The 19211-nt window shown below is 41.8% G+C and overlaps 1 protein-coding gene across 1 annotated transcript in view; it reads left to right on the forward strand.

The window, feature by feature from the left end:
* LOC128741779 (S phase cyclin A-associated protein in the endoplasmic reticulum) overlaps positions 1-19211 on the forward strand; it is a 97485-nt gene that overhangs the window by 3410 nt on the left and 74864 nt on the right. The window contains exons 6-7 of the mRNA XM_053837813.1: positions 12-1239; positions 1303-1426. Coding sequence (XP_053693788.1) covers positions 12-1239; positions 1303-1426 — 1352 coding nt within the window. The remainder of the gene's footprint in view (positions 1-11; positions 1240-1302; positions 1427-19211) is intronic.

Raw genomic sequence — 19211 nt, forward strand, 5'->3', positions numbered from 1 at the left:
CCCCATCGTAGAAATGACGTGGGTTGAGCGCGCTCAAACTTTGGCAACATTGCAAGCCTTGGTGGCCCGGCATCCAGGCAGAGCACAGCAATTGCATGCGAAGCTGTCCAGTCCTTCACGGAGGAGATCCTTGCATGAAACACTGAAAAAATACCAAGCAAAACAAACCCGAGCCTTGGAGAAGAGGCAGGCTTTGCAAAAGGAGAAGGCTCTCAAAATTCAGCATTTGCTGGCAAGAGTGGAAGACGTAAAGACCGCCAAACAGCAGTTGATTGATAAAAAAAGAATGCGAATGGAGGAAAGACTGCAGCGTGCAGCGGAAAATCGCACTCAATATCTGAAAGACAAAATTAAAAAAGCCCACGACGAAGAGGAAAAATTAAAGGAAATTGCTTTTATTAAAAATTTAGAAGCACAAAACAAGAGGTTAGATTTCATAGAGTCATGTAAAGAGCAAGAAGGTCGGCTGCAGGACCTGGAAACCGAAAGGCAGAAGAGGGCTGAAGAGAAAGCAGCTAAAGAGGCGGCGGTTGAACGAAGGCGGCAGGAAATTGAGCAGGAACGTCAGAAGAAGCTTCAAATAATGAGTGAAAATCGCCGGGAGCGAGAAAAGCGAGTTGGAAAAATGCAGGAACAAAAAGAAAAACAACGACAGGCTCTCGCCAGAGAAAAGGCACGCGATAGAGAGGAGCGGCTTCTTGCGCTGCAAGCGCAACAGCAGGCAACTACTGAGGAATTGCAACGAAAGATAATTCAGAAGCAGCAAGAGTCAGCTCGTAGACACGAGGAAAATATCGAACATATCCGGCAACGAGCAGTTGAACTGACCATTCCAACTCGGAACCCTGATGAAATCAACTCAAACAGGCAAGACCACGAAAACGATGATAATCTCAGTGTTAGTGATAAGAGCAATAAGGATAATAACAGTGCTAAGATTAACAAAAAGAAATTAAAGAAACTGCGGCTGCGAATGGCTCAGGAAGCGGAACAGTACTTGGCGGAAATGCAACCTTTGGCACCACAAATTCGGAAGCAAAGTCAAGTGCCGAAACTGTTAGGTACTATCGTTAAAGGTGGTGGTCCTCTGGGAGTGGAGCGTCCCCTTGGCCAATTGCTGCGATTAATGGCCAAAGCGGAAGTGGTCGACTTTCAGTCAATGTGGCTCCTAGATGGATTGAAGACAATCGCTGATGTCGTTCAAACTGGAATGGAACCGAACTCAGAGGTTTCTAAACGGTACGCTTGTTTATTTATCTAGTGAAGTAAACAATCACCAGCGATGTATATCTTTTTTTACAGAGCGGTCGTCATTTCGGTGCAGCTTTACCGCAACTCGTGCTCCCTGTGTCCGCAAATTTCCCGCCATGCTATTTTGGGCAATACAATCACAGTATTATTAGATGCATTGCAGATTAGTTTGAAGGTAGGTAGTAAAAAAGTCTAACATTTCAGTAGTAAGGCAGAATAGCAGCTGGAGAATCACAGATGTAGCAGCAACAGCTGTTGCAGTTTTTCTGCGCATCGAATTGTTTATGCAATCATTGGTAAACAAGGAAGTGCATTAATGATGAGAACTGTGCCAAGAAGAGTTGTTTGTGGTAAAGACTTCTTTCATCATCCGATGTGCATAATGTACAATGATTGACAGATAGTTTCGGAGGGATCTTCCCATATTTGTAAACATTTTGTACATCACGCATTCTAGAGCCAAACAATGCCGTAACTACAGCATACTTATGAACCTTGAAACGATTCACCAGCAGTATTAGTTTGTGATATTTGTTGCATGACTACGTTTCAGCTATAATTGACAAACGATTTCGCAGTTTGGATCTATATTAAAGACCTTATGCACTTAGTCTACAGACACCTAGCTACAGAAATGCTTCGGTACAAATATGAAACTTTGAATTGAGAACCACGTCTTGACTCTTACTGTCCTATTGACCCCTAGTATATTCGACATACCTAATAACTGAAGATTTTTGAGTTCTTGTTGAAACTGTCGCCTCGATTCTACATCCCGGTAGGAAGCTTCCAATCAGGAACCATTTTCTGAATTCTGATCGACGTATGTTATAGTATAAAGTTTGATTTTGATCGGAGTGAAATTTCTGATTTGAATAAGTCTGGTATGCTGAATAGAGGCGTGTGTTTTCATATTTCTCAAACGATACGTTGATTCAATTTGTACCTATATATCAAGCATCTACTTTAAGACCAGAGTGCAAGAGAAAAACAGCTTTTCATACTTAAGTTTGACTCAACCTTTTTAGCTCAGATGACCCATTTGCTCTTTTTAAATAAATTTATTTATTTTGTCAAGCAAAAGTAAAGTACATACAATATAGTTCAATAGAAGAAAAGGCAGAACCAGATGAGCTGAATGGAGATTTCACAGATAAAGGTCTAACGAGTCTCGGTTTTGAAATCTAGTACTTTAAGAATGGAAAGAGAACACGGAGAAGAAGCAAAGTATGACTGCGGTGGTTTTGAATTTGTTGAATGTTTTCGCCAATGATCAGCAAATACGTCGCCTCCAGTAAATACAGAATAAGATTATGCATGTAATCCTGAAATACGATCGACGGACTTCCCTTCTGCTCATGCTTCAAACACTACAATGGCTCTCAATTAATACGTAACGTACCTCATTCTTACTGATACACAAGATTGCAAAGTACTTGGCACCAGAAAACTTTACTTCCAGAATCACGCGAGGAAGGGACATTTACCTGTATGATACAAGATCAGCAAATCGTTCCTGATAGTAAGCACTCAAAATGCACTATTCTTTAAAGGAGTGAGACCGTGTAACACGTTGCCAGTACAAATCAGGGGACCAAATGAGTTCAAACGAAAACATGTAGAATTCGTCAAAACTAATGTGCCTGTGAATCAGTTGCTGTGCGCGTGAACATTATTGTAGAGAGTTTTTCGAAATTCGTTTTTGCGTGACACGAACTGAAATAGTTCTATTTGCAATTTATACCAACAAAATATTTAATTTTACTTACAGTAAGTTCGAATCCAGGATAGGACTGTTCGTGAATGAGTCCACAAAAACCGCATTTAATTCATTGTCCGGTAGGAATTGTAAGCGGTAGTGCCGGATTTATTTTTGCTTTTGTTGAAACCAACACGCATCCAGGCAGCCCATTGTTGAAAATGCGAAAAAAATGCTACACAGCAATATGCCAGCTAGCTAGCATCTGCAAAAATATGTAATTGAATGGAATCACAGCTTTGCGGTTTATCAATCCTCCAATCAAACTTCTTAGACATTATAGACGTCAGATTCTATCGTAGCGCTAACGTTGACTCGTACTCCCAAATACTCCCAAAACTCTCCGTTGTGAACAACGTTCGGTACAGATGCCAGCCTCGGTTAGATCTCGCGCGCTGAAGCAGCCCGATGTAGCCGCTATGCGCACTCACTCGAAATGGTGCTGCCGGAGGAGGACGAGCTGGACGAAGGTCCTCTCGAGGACTGTTGGAACACCATCAACACAGCCATTACTAGTGTAGCGGAGAGCTTCGTCAGGTATGTGGGGCGGCCAAGATGCGCAGTGCCACACATCAGAACGTGAAAAGACACAAACAGAACAAGATGCCGCGAAACCAAATCTTCCGGGAGAAAAAGCGCTACCTGTAAAAGCACGAATATGCAGAGATGGAGCGGCTGCATCGTTTTCAGGAAACGCGGAAGTTCTACCAGGAGCTGATCGGATTTCGCTTTGTGCCGTGAGCCGAAATGTAGCAGTATTTTGACGGACGATTGTGAGGTAACCGATAGATGGAAGCAGCGCTTCGATGAACGCCTGGGTGGCGCCCAAGCAGAGAATCATGGCGGCGGAGATAGCGATTTCAACGGTGCAACAAACGGTGAATAGCATCTCTTCCCCAACCATAGGCGAAGTTAAGGAGGTCATCAAGATGGAAAAGATGGTATCGAAGAGGAGTTTATTAAAATGGGACCAGAAAAGCCACCAGGTTGATCGAGAATGAATTCAACGCAGTTGCGACCGGTCCGCTCGGAAAATGACAGTTCAACTGAATATCAAAAGGAAAACTCTTCCTCGAATTTTGAAAATGGATCTGGATATGAAAGCATTCAAAAAAGGTAAAATCTATGGATTAACGGGAGCAACAAAACAAAAACGGCAGGAAAGATGCAAACTGATGCTCTGTCGGCACTGTATTTTAGAAGTGATCTATTCTGATGAGAAGTTTGTTTGTTCTTCAAACACCGCATCATGCTCAAAATCATCGGTTGTGGTCGGGTTCGATCATGGACGTTCCAAAGCACAAAGTCATGGTATGGGGAGGTATTTCAAGGATATTTCCTTATTAGGAACTTTCTCTTGTATTTATTGACAAGGGTGTGAAAGTTAATGCAAAATACTATCTGGAAATGGTCTTAGAACAAAATTTGACACCTTACGTTCGGGGAATGTATGGTGAAGAAGATTACGACTTTCAATAGGATGGAACTCCAGCCACACTGCAAATTTCGTGCAGATGTGGTGCAAAGCCAATCCGACGGATTTCATATCGAAAAATGGCCTCCGAGTTCTCCTGATTTGAACCCATTGGAGTTTTGTATATGGGGTACATGCAGCAGTAGCTCAAGGATTATAAATATCATAATTTGGATGAATTTAAGTTAGTTATCAACAAGATATGAGATGATACACTGATGGAAGTAGTGCGTGCCGCATGTAACGTCTTTAAAAAGCGTTTGAAGCATGTTATCCAGATGAAACGCGATACAGAGCCGTGAATACAGAGTTCTCATGCACCATTTGTTCGTTGACTTCAAAGCCACATATGATATCATCGACCGGAAGACCGGACCGGTTATCATCATTTAAATCACACACAGGGCATTGTCAAGGTGATGGTCTCTCATGCCCAAGGATGACACGATCATTTTGACTTAATTCATATTCATTTGGCAGTACCGTCTCAGCCAAGCAGAATTTGAAAAAGTTATGTATGGGCATTCGTAGAGCTAGTTATCTGAAATTTTGCTGAATAAAGCTACGGTGTATCTTTTGTAGTCATGGTGCTATACGGCTGCTACCCATTGGTAACCAAATGAACGTTTACTTGGCTACCAACGAGGTAGCAGCATTGTAGCACTGTCAATACACAAGATCCAGCCTAACTTTATTCAGAAAAGTTGTAAATAACTAGTTCTACAAATATACTATCCATGACTTTTTCAAGGCATGCTTGGTTGAACCGGTACTGGTGAATGAATGTGAAATGAGCCAAACTGATAGCGCTACAAAGTTTAATGAACCGAGCGGATATCAACACGCAGGGTACGATCTTCAACAAATCTAGTCAACCATACACAGTATACCAGACTAAAGCGCGAAGCAGAAAAGATTGGGTTAAAGGTAAATACGTCTAAAACAAAGTACGTATTGTCCAGTGGAACCGAGGCCGACCGAAGCCGCTTGGGCGGTAGTATAATGATCGACGACGATGAGGAAGTTGACGAATATGTCTACCTTGGCTCACTGTTAATGGCGGCGCAGTGATATTAGCCAGGAGATTCAGAGGTGTATTATCAGCGGAAGTTGTGCTTACTATGGGCTTCACAAGGCGTACAAGATGCTTATTAAACCGGGTGTTCTCTATGGGTATGAAACTTGGACAACACTCGAGGAGGACCTGCGGAGTTTTCGAAAAACGAGTGCTAACAAGAACAATCTTCGGCGGCGTACAGGAAAACGGAGTATGGAAGCTAAGGATGAACCATGAACTCATACAGCTTTATGGCGAATCTAGTAAAGATGTTTGCATTAAATCCGGTAGAAACAAGACTACTAGAAGCGCAGCGAGCAAGATGGTTAGACCGAGTAGAGCGAGATCTGGTGGAGAGTACTCGGTGTCCGAGGAATTGAAGCGCGGTAGCCCACAACCGAGTTAACTGGAGAAACCTTGTTCAACAGGCTTTTTCTTAGGACGGCAACCCACTTAAGTAAGTAAATAAGTTCTATACCAGGGGCCCTATTCTAACCATCACCTCACCTAAATTTTTCAAGGAGAGCGCAATTTGTAATTCTGAAAGTCACCAAGGCGACCCCGATCACTCGACTTCCTGGAATTGCGGATCACTCCCACTGGCAGGCACCATCCCCTATGATATTCCGAATCGCGAAGCTCCTCTACCGATGCTTTGTGAGCGTATCCCGTAGCGTAGATTCTGATCCTCGACAATTTGTAACACTGAATCGACTGATAGCCGGCACTCTAAAAACTTAAACGAGGTTCGGTCATTGGGTAATCGCTGAGTCCACATTGTCCTTGGCCCATAGCTGGTCTGTCTCGAAATGGCCAGCGCGTTTGTGCGTTGCGCCTCTTCTAAAATCTTTATTGCACCTCTGCTTTTCCATTGATTCCGTGGGGACTTTTCAGTTAATCTCTGTATCCTTAGCCGCAAAATTATCTTCAACCAATGAGTGTAGCTCGCGATCCTCAACAGTCTCAACCATACATCGTTGAAGTCCTATTGATCCTTACTGACCACCAAATTTTATCCAATCTAAGCGTGCTTAATGGCTACTGGTTCAGCTTCCCTTCTATCTCGTTTCTTCAAAAGTAGATTCCACCCTGCATTATCCACCCCTATCAAGATACGGGCTTATATATTGTCTGAGTAGCCTTTTAGAGGTAAACCGCGAAAAAACGTTTTCGCAATTAAGATTTTGCTTAGGCAGACCCAACAGTTCAACAGTTCCTCTGACATTCCTAAAGTAATAGTCTAGTTATTATTGCCTGCAATATTGCTCCTGTCGGGTTTTCGGGTTCAGAAGCAGCAATTTATGGTGCATTTCTTGCTTAGGTCGTTCTTTGCACTCGACAAGGTTGTTTTGTACCGCATGGCCATTTTTCGTGACCTGTCAGGCTTGTCAGGCTGTATTTGAATCGTCATTCGAAATGTCATACTTGGGTCGCTCCAGTTTTTCCGAAGTTTTACATTAGTCTTCCACTGCCTTTAATCTTTTCTTGGAGTGCGTCAACCCCGCATAACTCCCGAGCGCTCGGGTAGATTGTAATCAGTCGGACGTTTTTAATAATCAGGGCGAAACCGCTAAACGCTTTGAGTGAAATTTTGGGAAATCGCTGAGTATATAGTCCCCCATCTAACCGTGGATTCGTAGGCAGCCTATTTATCAACTCAGTCAAAACCAATGGTTTCGATAGGTGTGCATGGAGATTCAATATAGGTTAGATTCTTAACTTCTCTTCCGAATGCTATTAGTGTTTCCAGCTTTCAAATGTCCGGAAGTGGGATATTTCGAACTTTTGCTAGTAAGCACTGTACCAATTGTTCTAGATGGCCACACTCGTCACGAAGTGTATATCATAAAACGAGTTAAGGAACCAAAAACGTTCAATATTAAAGAAATTTGATAAATTCGCATTTATCAAGTATAATAATCACCGTAAACGAAGCCAAACTAAATTCAAATTGAGAGATCTTGCGGGCAAAGCCAAATAGTAGTTTTCAGTGTTTGTTTCATTTACTAATTTTTACTTTCGCAATCATACCCATTGAGTCGTACATGGGGTATGTAACACCAGTCACTGTACTTAGTTTTGGATTTTAATTACAAAACTTCAGCAGCATCAACTTGTCAGTTCTAAAATTTCCTGCACACGAGAGGCTCATTTACTTATCCTTTCATTAAATATTCTCTTTGTGCGAGTGCGTATGCATACAGATCATGCAAACCGGAATGAAAGCTTAATGTACATGAGTCGTTTTCATGAGAACGTTCCTAATTAATTAAGGAAGAGCATGAAAAACTTCTCGATTGCGAATTTTGGCGGTATCTACCACCCACCACCCATGGCAGCAAAACCTTCACGGCGAGAATCGACGTATGGGAATGCAATCTCTACTGGCCTGGCTCCATAGGATATGATGGGTCCCAAAACGAACCAATATTTAAATTACGGCGACTAATGAAAGCAATCAAACTGGCAATAAAATCATCGCAAATAAACAGTGCATTTCACGCCCGCGAAACTGATACCTCCAGGGCAGTGCAGTGTACAGAGTGGGTAGGTGTTTGCATGCGAGAAAGGATGAATGATGTGATCCGTTCAGTACGTTCGTTATCAACACCGGTATCGTCGTAGCAGTCGACGGAGTCGAAGCTCTAAAATGGTTTTTGGTTGGGAAGCTTTTCGATTGTACGGCCGGTCGGTCATCTCGTTAATGATTCTCGCTTTGAGTAGTAGTTTCAACGAACATTTAGCGGTTTTATGTACAAAATTTTAACGTGCTTTAATGTGATTGTCTAATGAGTGTGATAAAATTTAATTTCCATCGCGTGTCGATATAGCGGACGAAGCAGGCAGCTGGTAGGAAAGCGGGTGAAAAATGGAAAGGCAAAAGGAAGTCACATCAAAGTACGATGGCTCAGGCTTGTGTGACGTTGTCGATTCAGTGAATATTTGCCCTCAACCCAGTGGGAAAGTACCGACTTGCAGCCACTTGCAGATTCTTCGTGAACGTTGTTCATTTGAGAAATGCATAGATACGTGATGGTGTAACCAAGCAGGGATGGAATTTTAGACAAATTATGGATGATAGACAGACTGAGTGCTCTTCTCATTAATAGCGTAAATTTAGTTTCGAATTTTTATATATTATCTATCATTAGACAATAGCTTCTGTAATAAATAGGACCTAATTTGGTTTCAATATTGTAAGTGTTTATGGCAACATCCTTTTCTTTCGATTTTAAAGTCTGCTATTGCGGTTTTAACGGCTGGTAGCAAATTGAATTTTTAATAAAAGCAGCATTTCTTTTATTGAACATATTGATAATCTGTACTTACGTTACATGTTTGCAATATTTTCAGAAATCTTAGCTATGCTAACATTGTGATTCGAAATCGCTTATAGTTTACTCCGATTATACCTTATTTCGATCCGCGGATGCATCAGCTTGGATAGAAAGCGGTACACAACTTCTTAGTCCATCATGACCCGGGCTCCATTGAAAACACATATTAAATTTCATACACTAGGACATAATGGGTTAAGCGTTGCATCAATGACTCTCCCTTACCTAATTTTTCCGCTCTTTCCTCTTCATGCCTGGTCTCATTCTGTTTGGATTCTATCGACATCTTTGTTTCATTACTTTCTTGGTTGTAAAAAACTACCGAAAGAAAGAATGTGAATAAAGTGATGACCAGCGATGACACAATCACTTTGTATTGTATAGAAGTTGTGTTTGTACCACACTCAATTCACATTCATTTGACAGTACCGTATCAGTCCAGCAGAATTTGAAAATCTACATATAAGAGCCTTGTCTGTAGCCAAAACGAGGGGCGCCATATATTTTCGTGGTAATAATCGCCAACGTTAAACAAAGACTCAAACCAATCATACCAGATTGCATTCAAGACGTGCAAAAGTCGTTGCACCTCATAGAGTTACATAACGTTAGCGTTACATAGCGTACTTCCAATTTGCTCTCAATCAGACGCGAGGCGACGCGCGCGGTTTACAGCTAGTGTTATAGTGAAGAACTAGTTATTATCTACAACTTTTCTGAAAAAAGTTGGGCTTTTTAATTTTGTATTTACGGTGCTACAATGCTAGCAACTCATTAGTAGCCAAGTGAACGTTCACTTAGCTACTAATGAACAGGAATGGTTCGATCACTTTGGCTCAATTTTGATTCATTTGACAGTACCGTCTCAGCCGCGCAAAATTTGACAAAGTTGTGTATAGGACATTTGTAGAACTAGTAACTACAAAAGATACAGCCTAACTTTATTTAGAAAGGTTGTAGATAATAACTAATTCTACAAATGTCCCATATAAAACATTGTCAAATTTTGCTTGACTGAGACGGTACTGTCAAATGAATCAAAATTGAGCCAAAGTGATCGTACCATCCCTGGTTATGACGCCAGTGTACATCAGTCGTCCTGGTCCTGCGTGTGAGTGTGGGAGTTAGGGCTTTCCGACACTGCAGCGACAAGTATGTCACGCTGACGTACGTTTCCAGTTCTTCCCCGGCTGTGTCTGGAGTGCCGCGAATCGGGCTTTCTACGGATTAGGGGAACTGTGGGTATAATGAACAGGGGAGGTAAAATGAACAGGCAGCCAAATTCCCAGTAAACCAATTAAAATCTATTCCAGATCAATAGGTATCTTCTCCTAGAAGTATTTCAAGCTGTTTGAGACAATATGTGGTGATCATAAGCTTTCCAATGTGAAAAAATGGAAAAAGTAAAAAATATTCGCAGAAATCTGACGCGGATGGTAATTTCCACTATTAGTAAATAAGCTATTTTGGATAAACAAATTAAATTTCGACTATTGGTATCATTCAGTGTTGTTTGCTTATCACTATCCTACGGATCTGTCGAAAATTCCAAATATTTTTATCAACTGTTTGTTTATAATAAACACTTGAAAACAATTGGTGTTTTGCGGGTAAAATGAACACCTCACTATGGGGGCAAAATGAACAGTGTGTATCATGACGTTTTACTTTCCATTTATCAGCAGCTACGAAATAATTACAATTCAAGCAACAAAAATGATCGAGTCTCTCGAAAAATGACGGAAAATGACCGAGTGCTGGAAAATCCTGCGAGCTAAAAGTCAAGCATTGTATGAACGTGGCGAAGATACATTATGTTAACTTTGTGGACTCCCATTTTAATTCCAACAGCCTTGTTAAATACCTACGGCTTATGTAGAGCTTATGATAATGTAAAATAATGTTTAATTTATCCAAACTGCATGTTAACTTTAGTTTTCTATGACAGGTTCATTTTACCCTCACTGCATGTTCATTTTACCCACATGAAAAAAATCAGGCTCGAATGTGACGCTTTCGAAAAAAAGGAATTTTTCATGACAGATAGTCCTTTTTTAAACATCTTTATATATTGCTACGTGGAATATGAATCCAGCTTTCAATTCATGTAGTGCGATCAGCATTTGGATGGTTCCTGGGGAAGAAAATGGCGAAGTTGCTAAGGGTGTTCATTTTCCCCCCAGTTCCCCTACGTAGCCAGCTGAAGTCCCGTAGTTTTCAAATTCGCACAAAACTGGCGCTCTACAGAACACTAATCCTCCCGGTTGCCCTTTACGGACACGAATCATGGATGCTAAAGGAAGCTGATCGATGAGTGCTTGGGGTTTTTGAGCGTAAAATTCTGCGATCTATACTTGGTGGCAAAATGGAAAATGGAGTGTGGCGCAGACGCATGAATCACGAGCTGTACCAAGTATACAAATATGCTGATATAGTGAAGGTAGTGCAATGTGGCAGGCTGCGGTGGGCTGGACACGTGGCCAGAATGCCCGATGAAAGAGTAGCCAAAACTATTTTCAGCAGAGAAGCAGGAAGAGGCCGTAGACTCCGAGACAGACCCCGCACCCAGTGGGTGTGTGCTGTCCAGAGATGCCAGAAGTGAAGACATGTCTTCATTTTGAAGACTTTTTGTTACAAAAAAGTGAAATGTTTTCACTTGAAGACATAGTGCTGTCGAAGACGATGCACGTTTAGCTGGTGTTCGTGGGGATTGGAGAACGGCAGCCCAGGACCGACGGTACTGGAGGACCATAATTAGTTCGGCGCAGGATCGGGAACGGGCCGTTGCCACTAAAGTAAAGTAAAGTAAGTAACTCTTCCCTCGAGTATCACCAAGTTGTTTCAATGAAAACGGACGCTGTTTGGATCTTTGTAACGCTATTGTTCTCAGCCAGGCTCCAGAATGTATGTTGGCAACAGCTTCACTCGTTTAAGGATGGTCTCCAACATCCACCGCTATTAGTTCTGATTCATCAACATACACCAGACAAAACGACCGATACACCACTATCCGTCTATTATATTGTCAACCGTGCCGATTTTGACGCAATCTAAAGTGTATTGAATAGTATCGATGCATGTAGCCATGGAAGAGGATAACGTAAATACTGCCGCTATACGCACGCATGGATCCGCACCTGCTTTGGATAAACCTACGCTACGTCGCTTCAAATCTGAAAAAAGACTGCCTTGAGGAGGTACTGAAGGTATAAAACCCTATCACTCCCTATCACCAATATCTAGCTTTTAACAAGCATTTAGCTACAAAACATTTAGGTGGCACTGCCTCCGCAAATACTTAAACAATCTTGAGTGTAGACTGAAGCGTAATCCTAAGTCATTCTAGAAATATGTTTGTGTTCAACGAAAAGACGACAGTCTTCTATCAATCATGTTCCTTGGAAACAATACTGCACCCAAATTGGGTATGGTTTGTTAACAGTTCTTGAGGAAATTCTCCAGCTTGTTTATCGATGAAATGCTGTCCGAAACAGAAGTGCGTCTACTGCGCTAGACAGCGTTCCAAATCTCGGCGATTCCGTCTATAACCTGACTACTGACGATTCTATGATCAAGCAGACCGTCTTGAAGTTAAAAAGCTCAACAACCAGTGGACCCGTTGGCATACGTTCAATCTTTCTAAAGAACTGTATCGATACCTTGGTTGCTCCAATCCGACGTCTATTTAACTCATCGATTAGCTCATTTTTTATGTTTGGAAATCCGCTTGCATGTTTCCAGTAGGGTAAAGTGGTGCAGAACGCACCGCTTAAGCAAAACATCATTTTGCAGAGCAACGGTGTGTTTGTTCCACGTTTTTCAACCTCTAGAAGACTTTGGGATCTTTTTTACACTTATTCCTGGTAAAATTTCCTTACAAAAACCGGTATTTTTCATTATTTTTGACGATTTTTAGCAAGAGTCAAAATCAAATCATTACAAAATGCCAAAACCCATGGGCAAAACGCACCAAGTTTGCCCAGCCAGGCGTTAAACACAACCAACAAATTTACATATAATTACATGTTGTATGAACTCCTAAAACTAGGCTTCCAAAATGGCGGAAGCGTTTGTTATATCGTTTGTCCAAACGTTTGTTTGCTGGGATATAATGGGTTCATATATCAACATAATTAGCAATAAAATTTATTCCCCTACATAAGGGGAACAAAAGAAACATAGACAACTACAAAGCGAACTCGTTGTGACCGCAAAAATTCCCTGGTCCATCCAGCATACATCGCCGACGAGCAACACGGATTCCTGGCCAAGCGCTCAACGTCTACCAATCTACTAACACCCACTACCTACGCAATAGATTGCTTTGATGACCGTCTTATAAATGTATCCATTGATGAGTTCGTCTAACCGGCTGAAAGCCTTTTCTGGAGTCCTACAAGGTAGCCAGCTCGGCCCATTGGTTTTCCTTATTTATTTTAACGACGTTAGCATAGTGCTCAAAGCTCCTCGGTTTGTGTTCGACGTCGACTTGAAACTGTTCACAAAAGTCAACGACTCATCGGACACTCTTGCACTCCAGGAACAACTGTTGATATTCGCTGGATAGTGCAAACACAACCGTTTGGCACTATACCTGGACAAATGTGAAGTGATTACATTCTCGATAATAAAATAAAATTTGATTACCGACTATCAAGTGTACCTTTACGCCAGTGGTGCCCAGGCATAAGCGTGGTACGGGCCAAATCAGATCGCCGCATGAGTCCGCGGGCCGCAGTGACCTCTGGCCATTCTTTCGCATACAAAATGTAAAATAGGCAGCTATTAGCAATCACCACAAGATTTAAACCAATCAGATCTACAATATGCATACTACGACTACGACTGAACTGAGTGACCCTTGTGTCATCAAAAAAAATATTCATAAGTCTGCCATCCCTCAAATTAGCCCGCGGGCCGCACGAATTATTACGAAGGGCCGCATGCGGCCCGCGGGCCGCGCTTTGGCTATCACTGCTTTACGCCGTGCAAAGTACTCAAAGATCTTGGGGTACCGTTCGACTCCAAATTGACTTTCTAACAGCATGTTTCGTTCGTTGTCGACGAGGTCTGCAGGAACTTGGGATTCATTATGCCTTTCGCCAAAAACTTTAACGATATTTATGGTTTAAAATCACTCTTTTGTGCGTTGGTTCGCTCCAACCTCGAATACTACGCACCCGTATTACCAAAACGGTGTCAGCCGAATCGAATCGCTTTACCCTCCGATGGTTACCATGGAACGAGCCGCTTCGGTTACTAAGCTACGAACAGCGCTGCAGATTAATCAACTTGGACCCCCTGCAAGCACGCCGGGACGTAAATAGAGTTGTCTTCAAATCAAATGTTCTGATATCCCGGATTAGCTGCCCTTGGATTCTAGAAAGATTCGACATCATAGCTCGGCCTCGCTTAACACCTATCTATTCCTTCTTGCATATACAGCACTTCGATGCTATAATGGGCTACAACGCTATTTCAGGGGATTCGTGCTCTACTTTGACTAGGATGTCAGCCGCAACGTGCTAAAAACCTGATTTAAAATTCTAGCTATTAATTCTTAAGTAGTCAGTAGGATTAAGAAACCTGTTGACTTCTAATAAACAAACAGGGTCGTTAAATGTACTAGTTGGTGACTAAAAATTGAAGACATTTGATATTTTTTCTTGTGACCAGTCTTGCGGTAGGCGTCTAGCCGAAAAAAAATGCCAAAATAACGATGGCATCGTTTGCGTTCCTACTACCAATTTTTTGGTTGAAAAACTACTCAAAATCTGAGTTTGTATACTTTAAGGGCATTTTGAGTAGTTTTAACCAAGTTTTACTAAATTCAACCAATTTACCATTTAAGAGTGTAATTTATTGGGGGCCGTAGCGTGCGGTTGGCCAGACTGGCCCCCGCCAAGGGCGCTAGCTCTTTGGGGCGCTAGCTCTTTGGGGCGCCAAAAAGGGCCTGCGTTTGTGTAAAGCAATGACATATGCATTGAAAAATGACTGATTTTAACGATTTTTCACACCACGTTACCACGAAAACAGCTAAACAACTACGCTCGATGCTTTGTTCGTACTGCAACCTCCACCCCGTATTGAAGAAGTTGGACATGGTGAGCACTTCGTACCCGCTGAATGGAGCCAATCTAGCATTTACAAGAAAGACGAAAGTGAGAAAAGCGAAAGCGTTGAACGGCACGGAGCACCTGAAGATGAAAATCGATTGCAAGGCGATCTCATTGCTGCGCCCCTTGGGCCGAGAGGTCGGAGTAACCGGCTAAACGATGAAGAAGTACTTGGCTAAACTGGACTTTTTTATACGGAAACGTCAGTCGAAACTGGCCGTGTTTGAGCAGAGGGCAATCGCCCAGAGATCGGCTGAAGGTGTCGGTAAAGCTCGATGTCGTGGTTATAATCAGTGATGAAAACTATTTGACGCTGGATGGCAACGACTGGCAGAGGACCGAGTATTTTACGTCCCTGACCAAGAAGGTAAACGATGATGTTAACTATATCTTCCGCGCCAAGTTCCCGAAAAAGATCCTGTAGCTGACGATCAGCGCGAAACGAATGTTTAAGCTGCTGTTGTATCGTTTGGGGTTCACGGTGAACGAGGAGATACGAAGATACAGTACGAAGTACCTACCGGAAGTTGCTGCCTTATTTTGGAACTACCACCCTTTTGGAACCTACCAAGTTGCCGTGGTCTTTTAGCCGGACCAGGCCTTGGACCTTGAAACGCTGTACCGACGATCATCAACTATCCCAACGTCCGTCAACTGCAACCAATAGAAAATTGGGCGAAGCTCAAACGCAGCATTCCCCCCCCCACGTTTTGTGGTCAAAACGTGGAAGGAGCTGATCATCAAGGCCCCAAGAGAGTTGAATATGCTGACGTCTATCTTTTGATCGACCATTTTGGAAGGAACACTGAACACTGAATGCGAGTAATTTCACTAAGGCGGTTGGTTTTCCATCTCTACTAAAAATATGGATTGTTAGAGAAAAGAAAAATGACACCAATATCTAAACTACAACTATAAACAAAAAGCGGCAAATACATATCGTTTCTATACATTTTGTGCAAGAATTTTTTTTGTGGTAAATGTACAGAAAAAATGTCAACCTTTTCGATCCCTGATTAGAAAGAATACCGTTTTAAGAATTATTCAATTAATGCCTGATTACATTATAAGTCGAGACAAAAGGTATTTTCAAAATAAAACGCTAAACTCACTTTACCTTAAAAGTTGTGTTGGTTTTTGTAAAAAACATTTTCATAATGATCCATTACTAATAGTGCATACGATATGCTCCGCCAGTAGTTGACTGTTCCTGTCCGTCAAACCGCTCACCTCTCGAACAAGCGTTGAAAAAATACGATATTTATCTTGTTATGACGCTGAGATACCTTTGCTTTAAATGATATGAGGTGCGTCTTCTATAATTCCTGTATAAATAAGTCATAACATTCAACACATTAAGACTACCAGCGCGCAGCGTCTCGCAATGCAACGACGTGGGCTGCTCTGGAAGGATCTTCCGTAGAGACGGTTTTACACCCATTAATGTAAAACAATCGTAAATCCGACCGCCGTCGTTTAATGTCTCAACACTTTAGCTACAGCTCAAGCTATTCAACAAACAGGCGGACACTTGAGCTAATCGACGACGGCGGCATGAGGGCGGCCTACTTCACTTCTCGGTTTACCTTTTCCGCTGGCTGCCCTTGCCCCTCTTGCTCTGCTGTGTTTGCGAGATTGGAGAGATTCCTGCCAGAGTTGCCATTTTCACAGAATTTTCTGTAAAATCACAGATTTTTTTGTCATTTTAAAGCACAGAATCTGTGATCACAGATGACAGATATTTTTGAAAATCACAGATTTTCACAGATATGCTACATGTTGAAGAAAAGTTTATCAATTTTATCACTGGAAGCGAAATTGCACAAACAATCGGGAGGTAAAGTTACAAAACCGAAATTACTGCACATCAAAATCAAAATTTACGAAGCGTATGAATGATATTACATAAACCATATTGTTCAAAAACATTAAAATGCTAATTTTTCTTCATGGGAGCATAATTATGTTGCACAGATTTAGTAACAGATTTTTTTCGGTAGTTTTACAGATTTTCACAGATTTTTAAACTAGAAACACAGATTTCAAAATGGCAACCCTGATTCCTGCTCGGTCGTAAAACGGACGCAAGCTAGCGGAACCCTAACTTCCTTCATAAACACGTCGTAATCCGCGATGCGTTTTACTTTATGTATTTTTGCATCTTTCCCCTTCGGACATCGCGATGGGTGGACAGGACGTCTGGATGAAGAATTTGCGCAACGTTTCGACGAAGCTGTAAAATATCCCCACTTTTTGTAGCACATGCAATCGAAGCAAAGTCCTAATGGATTCATGTGCAGATTAAAAGAATTGTCTAGATTAGACTTCACTTTTATGTGGTTGAAATCTCGTAAAAATCATCTTTATATACGTGTCCGGTTTTCGTCCGCTTTCACTTGCACACACCCTTCCCGTTGTTCGGCGTTCGTTGCCTTGCTCGGCGGTTGCATTATCGGGCTTTTAAGTGAGATGAATCAGGCGGTGTTTGATTGATTGCTTCAAGGTCGTTAAGTCTGGAACTGTGGTGGTGATGATGCTGATGTTGATGATGATTTGGTGATTGCTAGCACGCTTTGGTTGAGCGTTAGAGTCGCGATGACGCTGGTTTTCGACACAAAAGTTCAACGGGTTCAAGCAATAATTTTGCGGAATGATAATTGATGTGCTGTTGGATAGAATTGTTTATGGTGTTTTTTTTTGGATTTGTTGTGGGTAACTAACCTCACATGTACATATTAAACGAAGCCAACCATCTAAGCTAAAGTGACTATCTTTTAACGAGAGTGCTTATATCGCACTAAATAATTAATTTTGGTATAGTTTCAGTTGTCTAAAGAAATGTGACATGTGACTTGTGACTATTGTTGATGGCTATTGAAACGAACAACGGAAAATTCTCTACCTACTGTGTTAAAGCATGTCGTAATTTAGGGACGACAAACTGCAAGAATGCATAAAATTCGCTTGCCCGTTTCAATTAATTAGTATCAGAATCCGATCGCGCGAATCGATTAATTACATCAGGTAGCAATGCTCTTTGCATATCGATAGATAGCAGTCGGCAGCTTAGTGACAAATATACCGCTTAACAGACCACATCCACGATAGTATCTTTTCGCTACTTTTTTCGGTCAAATTTAGTTCAGTTTCAAACTACTCATCGCGAATACTGTTCTCAATAATCCGAAAGACTTGATCTGCAACTACATACTGTTTTATTTGATGAGATCATCCATTCATGCTGCTCTTCAGGATTTAAAAAATCAGCAGGGACTCCAAATGAAAGTACTAGTTTGTAGATGAAAACATACAATCTAGTCGAAATTACCGGGATAGAGAAAATATTATTTGAAATATGTGCTTACTAGAAGTTGTTTCGTTTGAGCCTCTTACTCTCTTACTATTAGATACCGCTTTCAGTCTGCCATTATCTGCCATAGCTGCTTTCGATTGACTGCATCGTGTAGGGGACTGTCGTCGTGGTTGGGCCATTTTTTGGTCCACAAATCTCATTTCAAAAGAAACTTTGGAAATTTAACAAAGGTCTTATTAATAGCTCGTATTTAGACCTTTGTATTGAGACCTTTGTTAAATTTCCGAAACTTCTTTTAAAATGGAATTCATGGACCAAAAGACGGCCCAACCACGACGACATTCCCCTACTGCTTTGAAATCAATAAAGATGTGATGCGTGTTCAAGTTGTACTCCCGACATTTGTGCAAGATCTTCGGACGGTAAAAATTTGGTGTGTAGTTGAGCGCGCCCCCATGAAACCCGCCTGATAATTTCCTACGAAACCTTGTGCTATTGGTGATAGCCGACGTAACAGGATCTGGGAGAGTACCTTGTAGCCGGCGTTTACCAGCGTTATGCTGCGAAAAGTGCAACAGTCGAGTTGATCAACCTTTTTGTAGATGGGACAAACTACTCCTTCTATCCTCAGTTTTGTTGCCGAAGCAATCCCTATTTCTCGTTTGACTTCTTGGAGATGTGCTGGGACATTACTACCTTTCCTGGGCACTCCTAGGATAACTTTTGTTCCACCTTCTTCTGCAACTTCGCCATTGAGGTGTTTATGGAAGAACTACTTCCACTTGTCAATCACCTCCTACTCGTTTGTGATTAGATTTCTTCCCTCGTCCCTATCCCAACGCATGTCACGTTTCGGTGTGCAGCCCTGACGAGTTTGGTTCACCTTGTCGTAAAACTTATAAA

This window comes from Sabethes cyaneus, chromosome 3 (assembly GCF_943734655.1).
Source record: "Sabethes cyaneus chromosome 3, idSabCyanKW18_F2, whole genome shotgun sequence".
Classification (NCBI taxonomy): Eukaryota; Metazoa; Arthropoda; class Insecta; order Diptera; family Culicidae; genus Sabethes; species Sabethes cyaneus.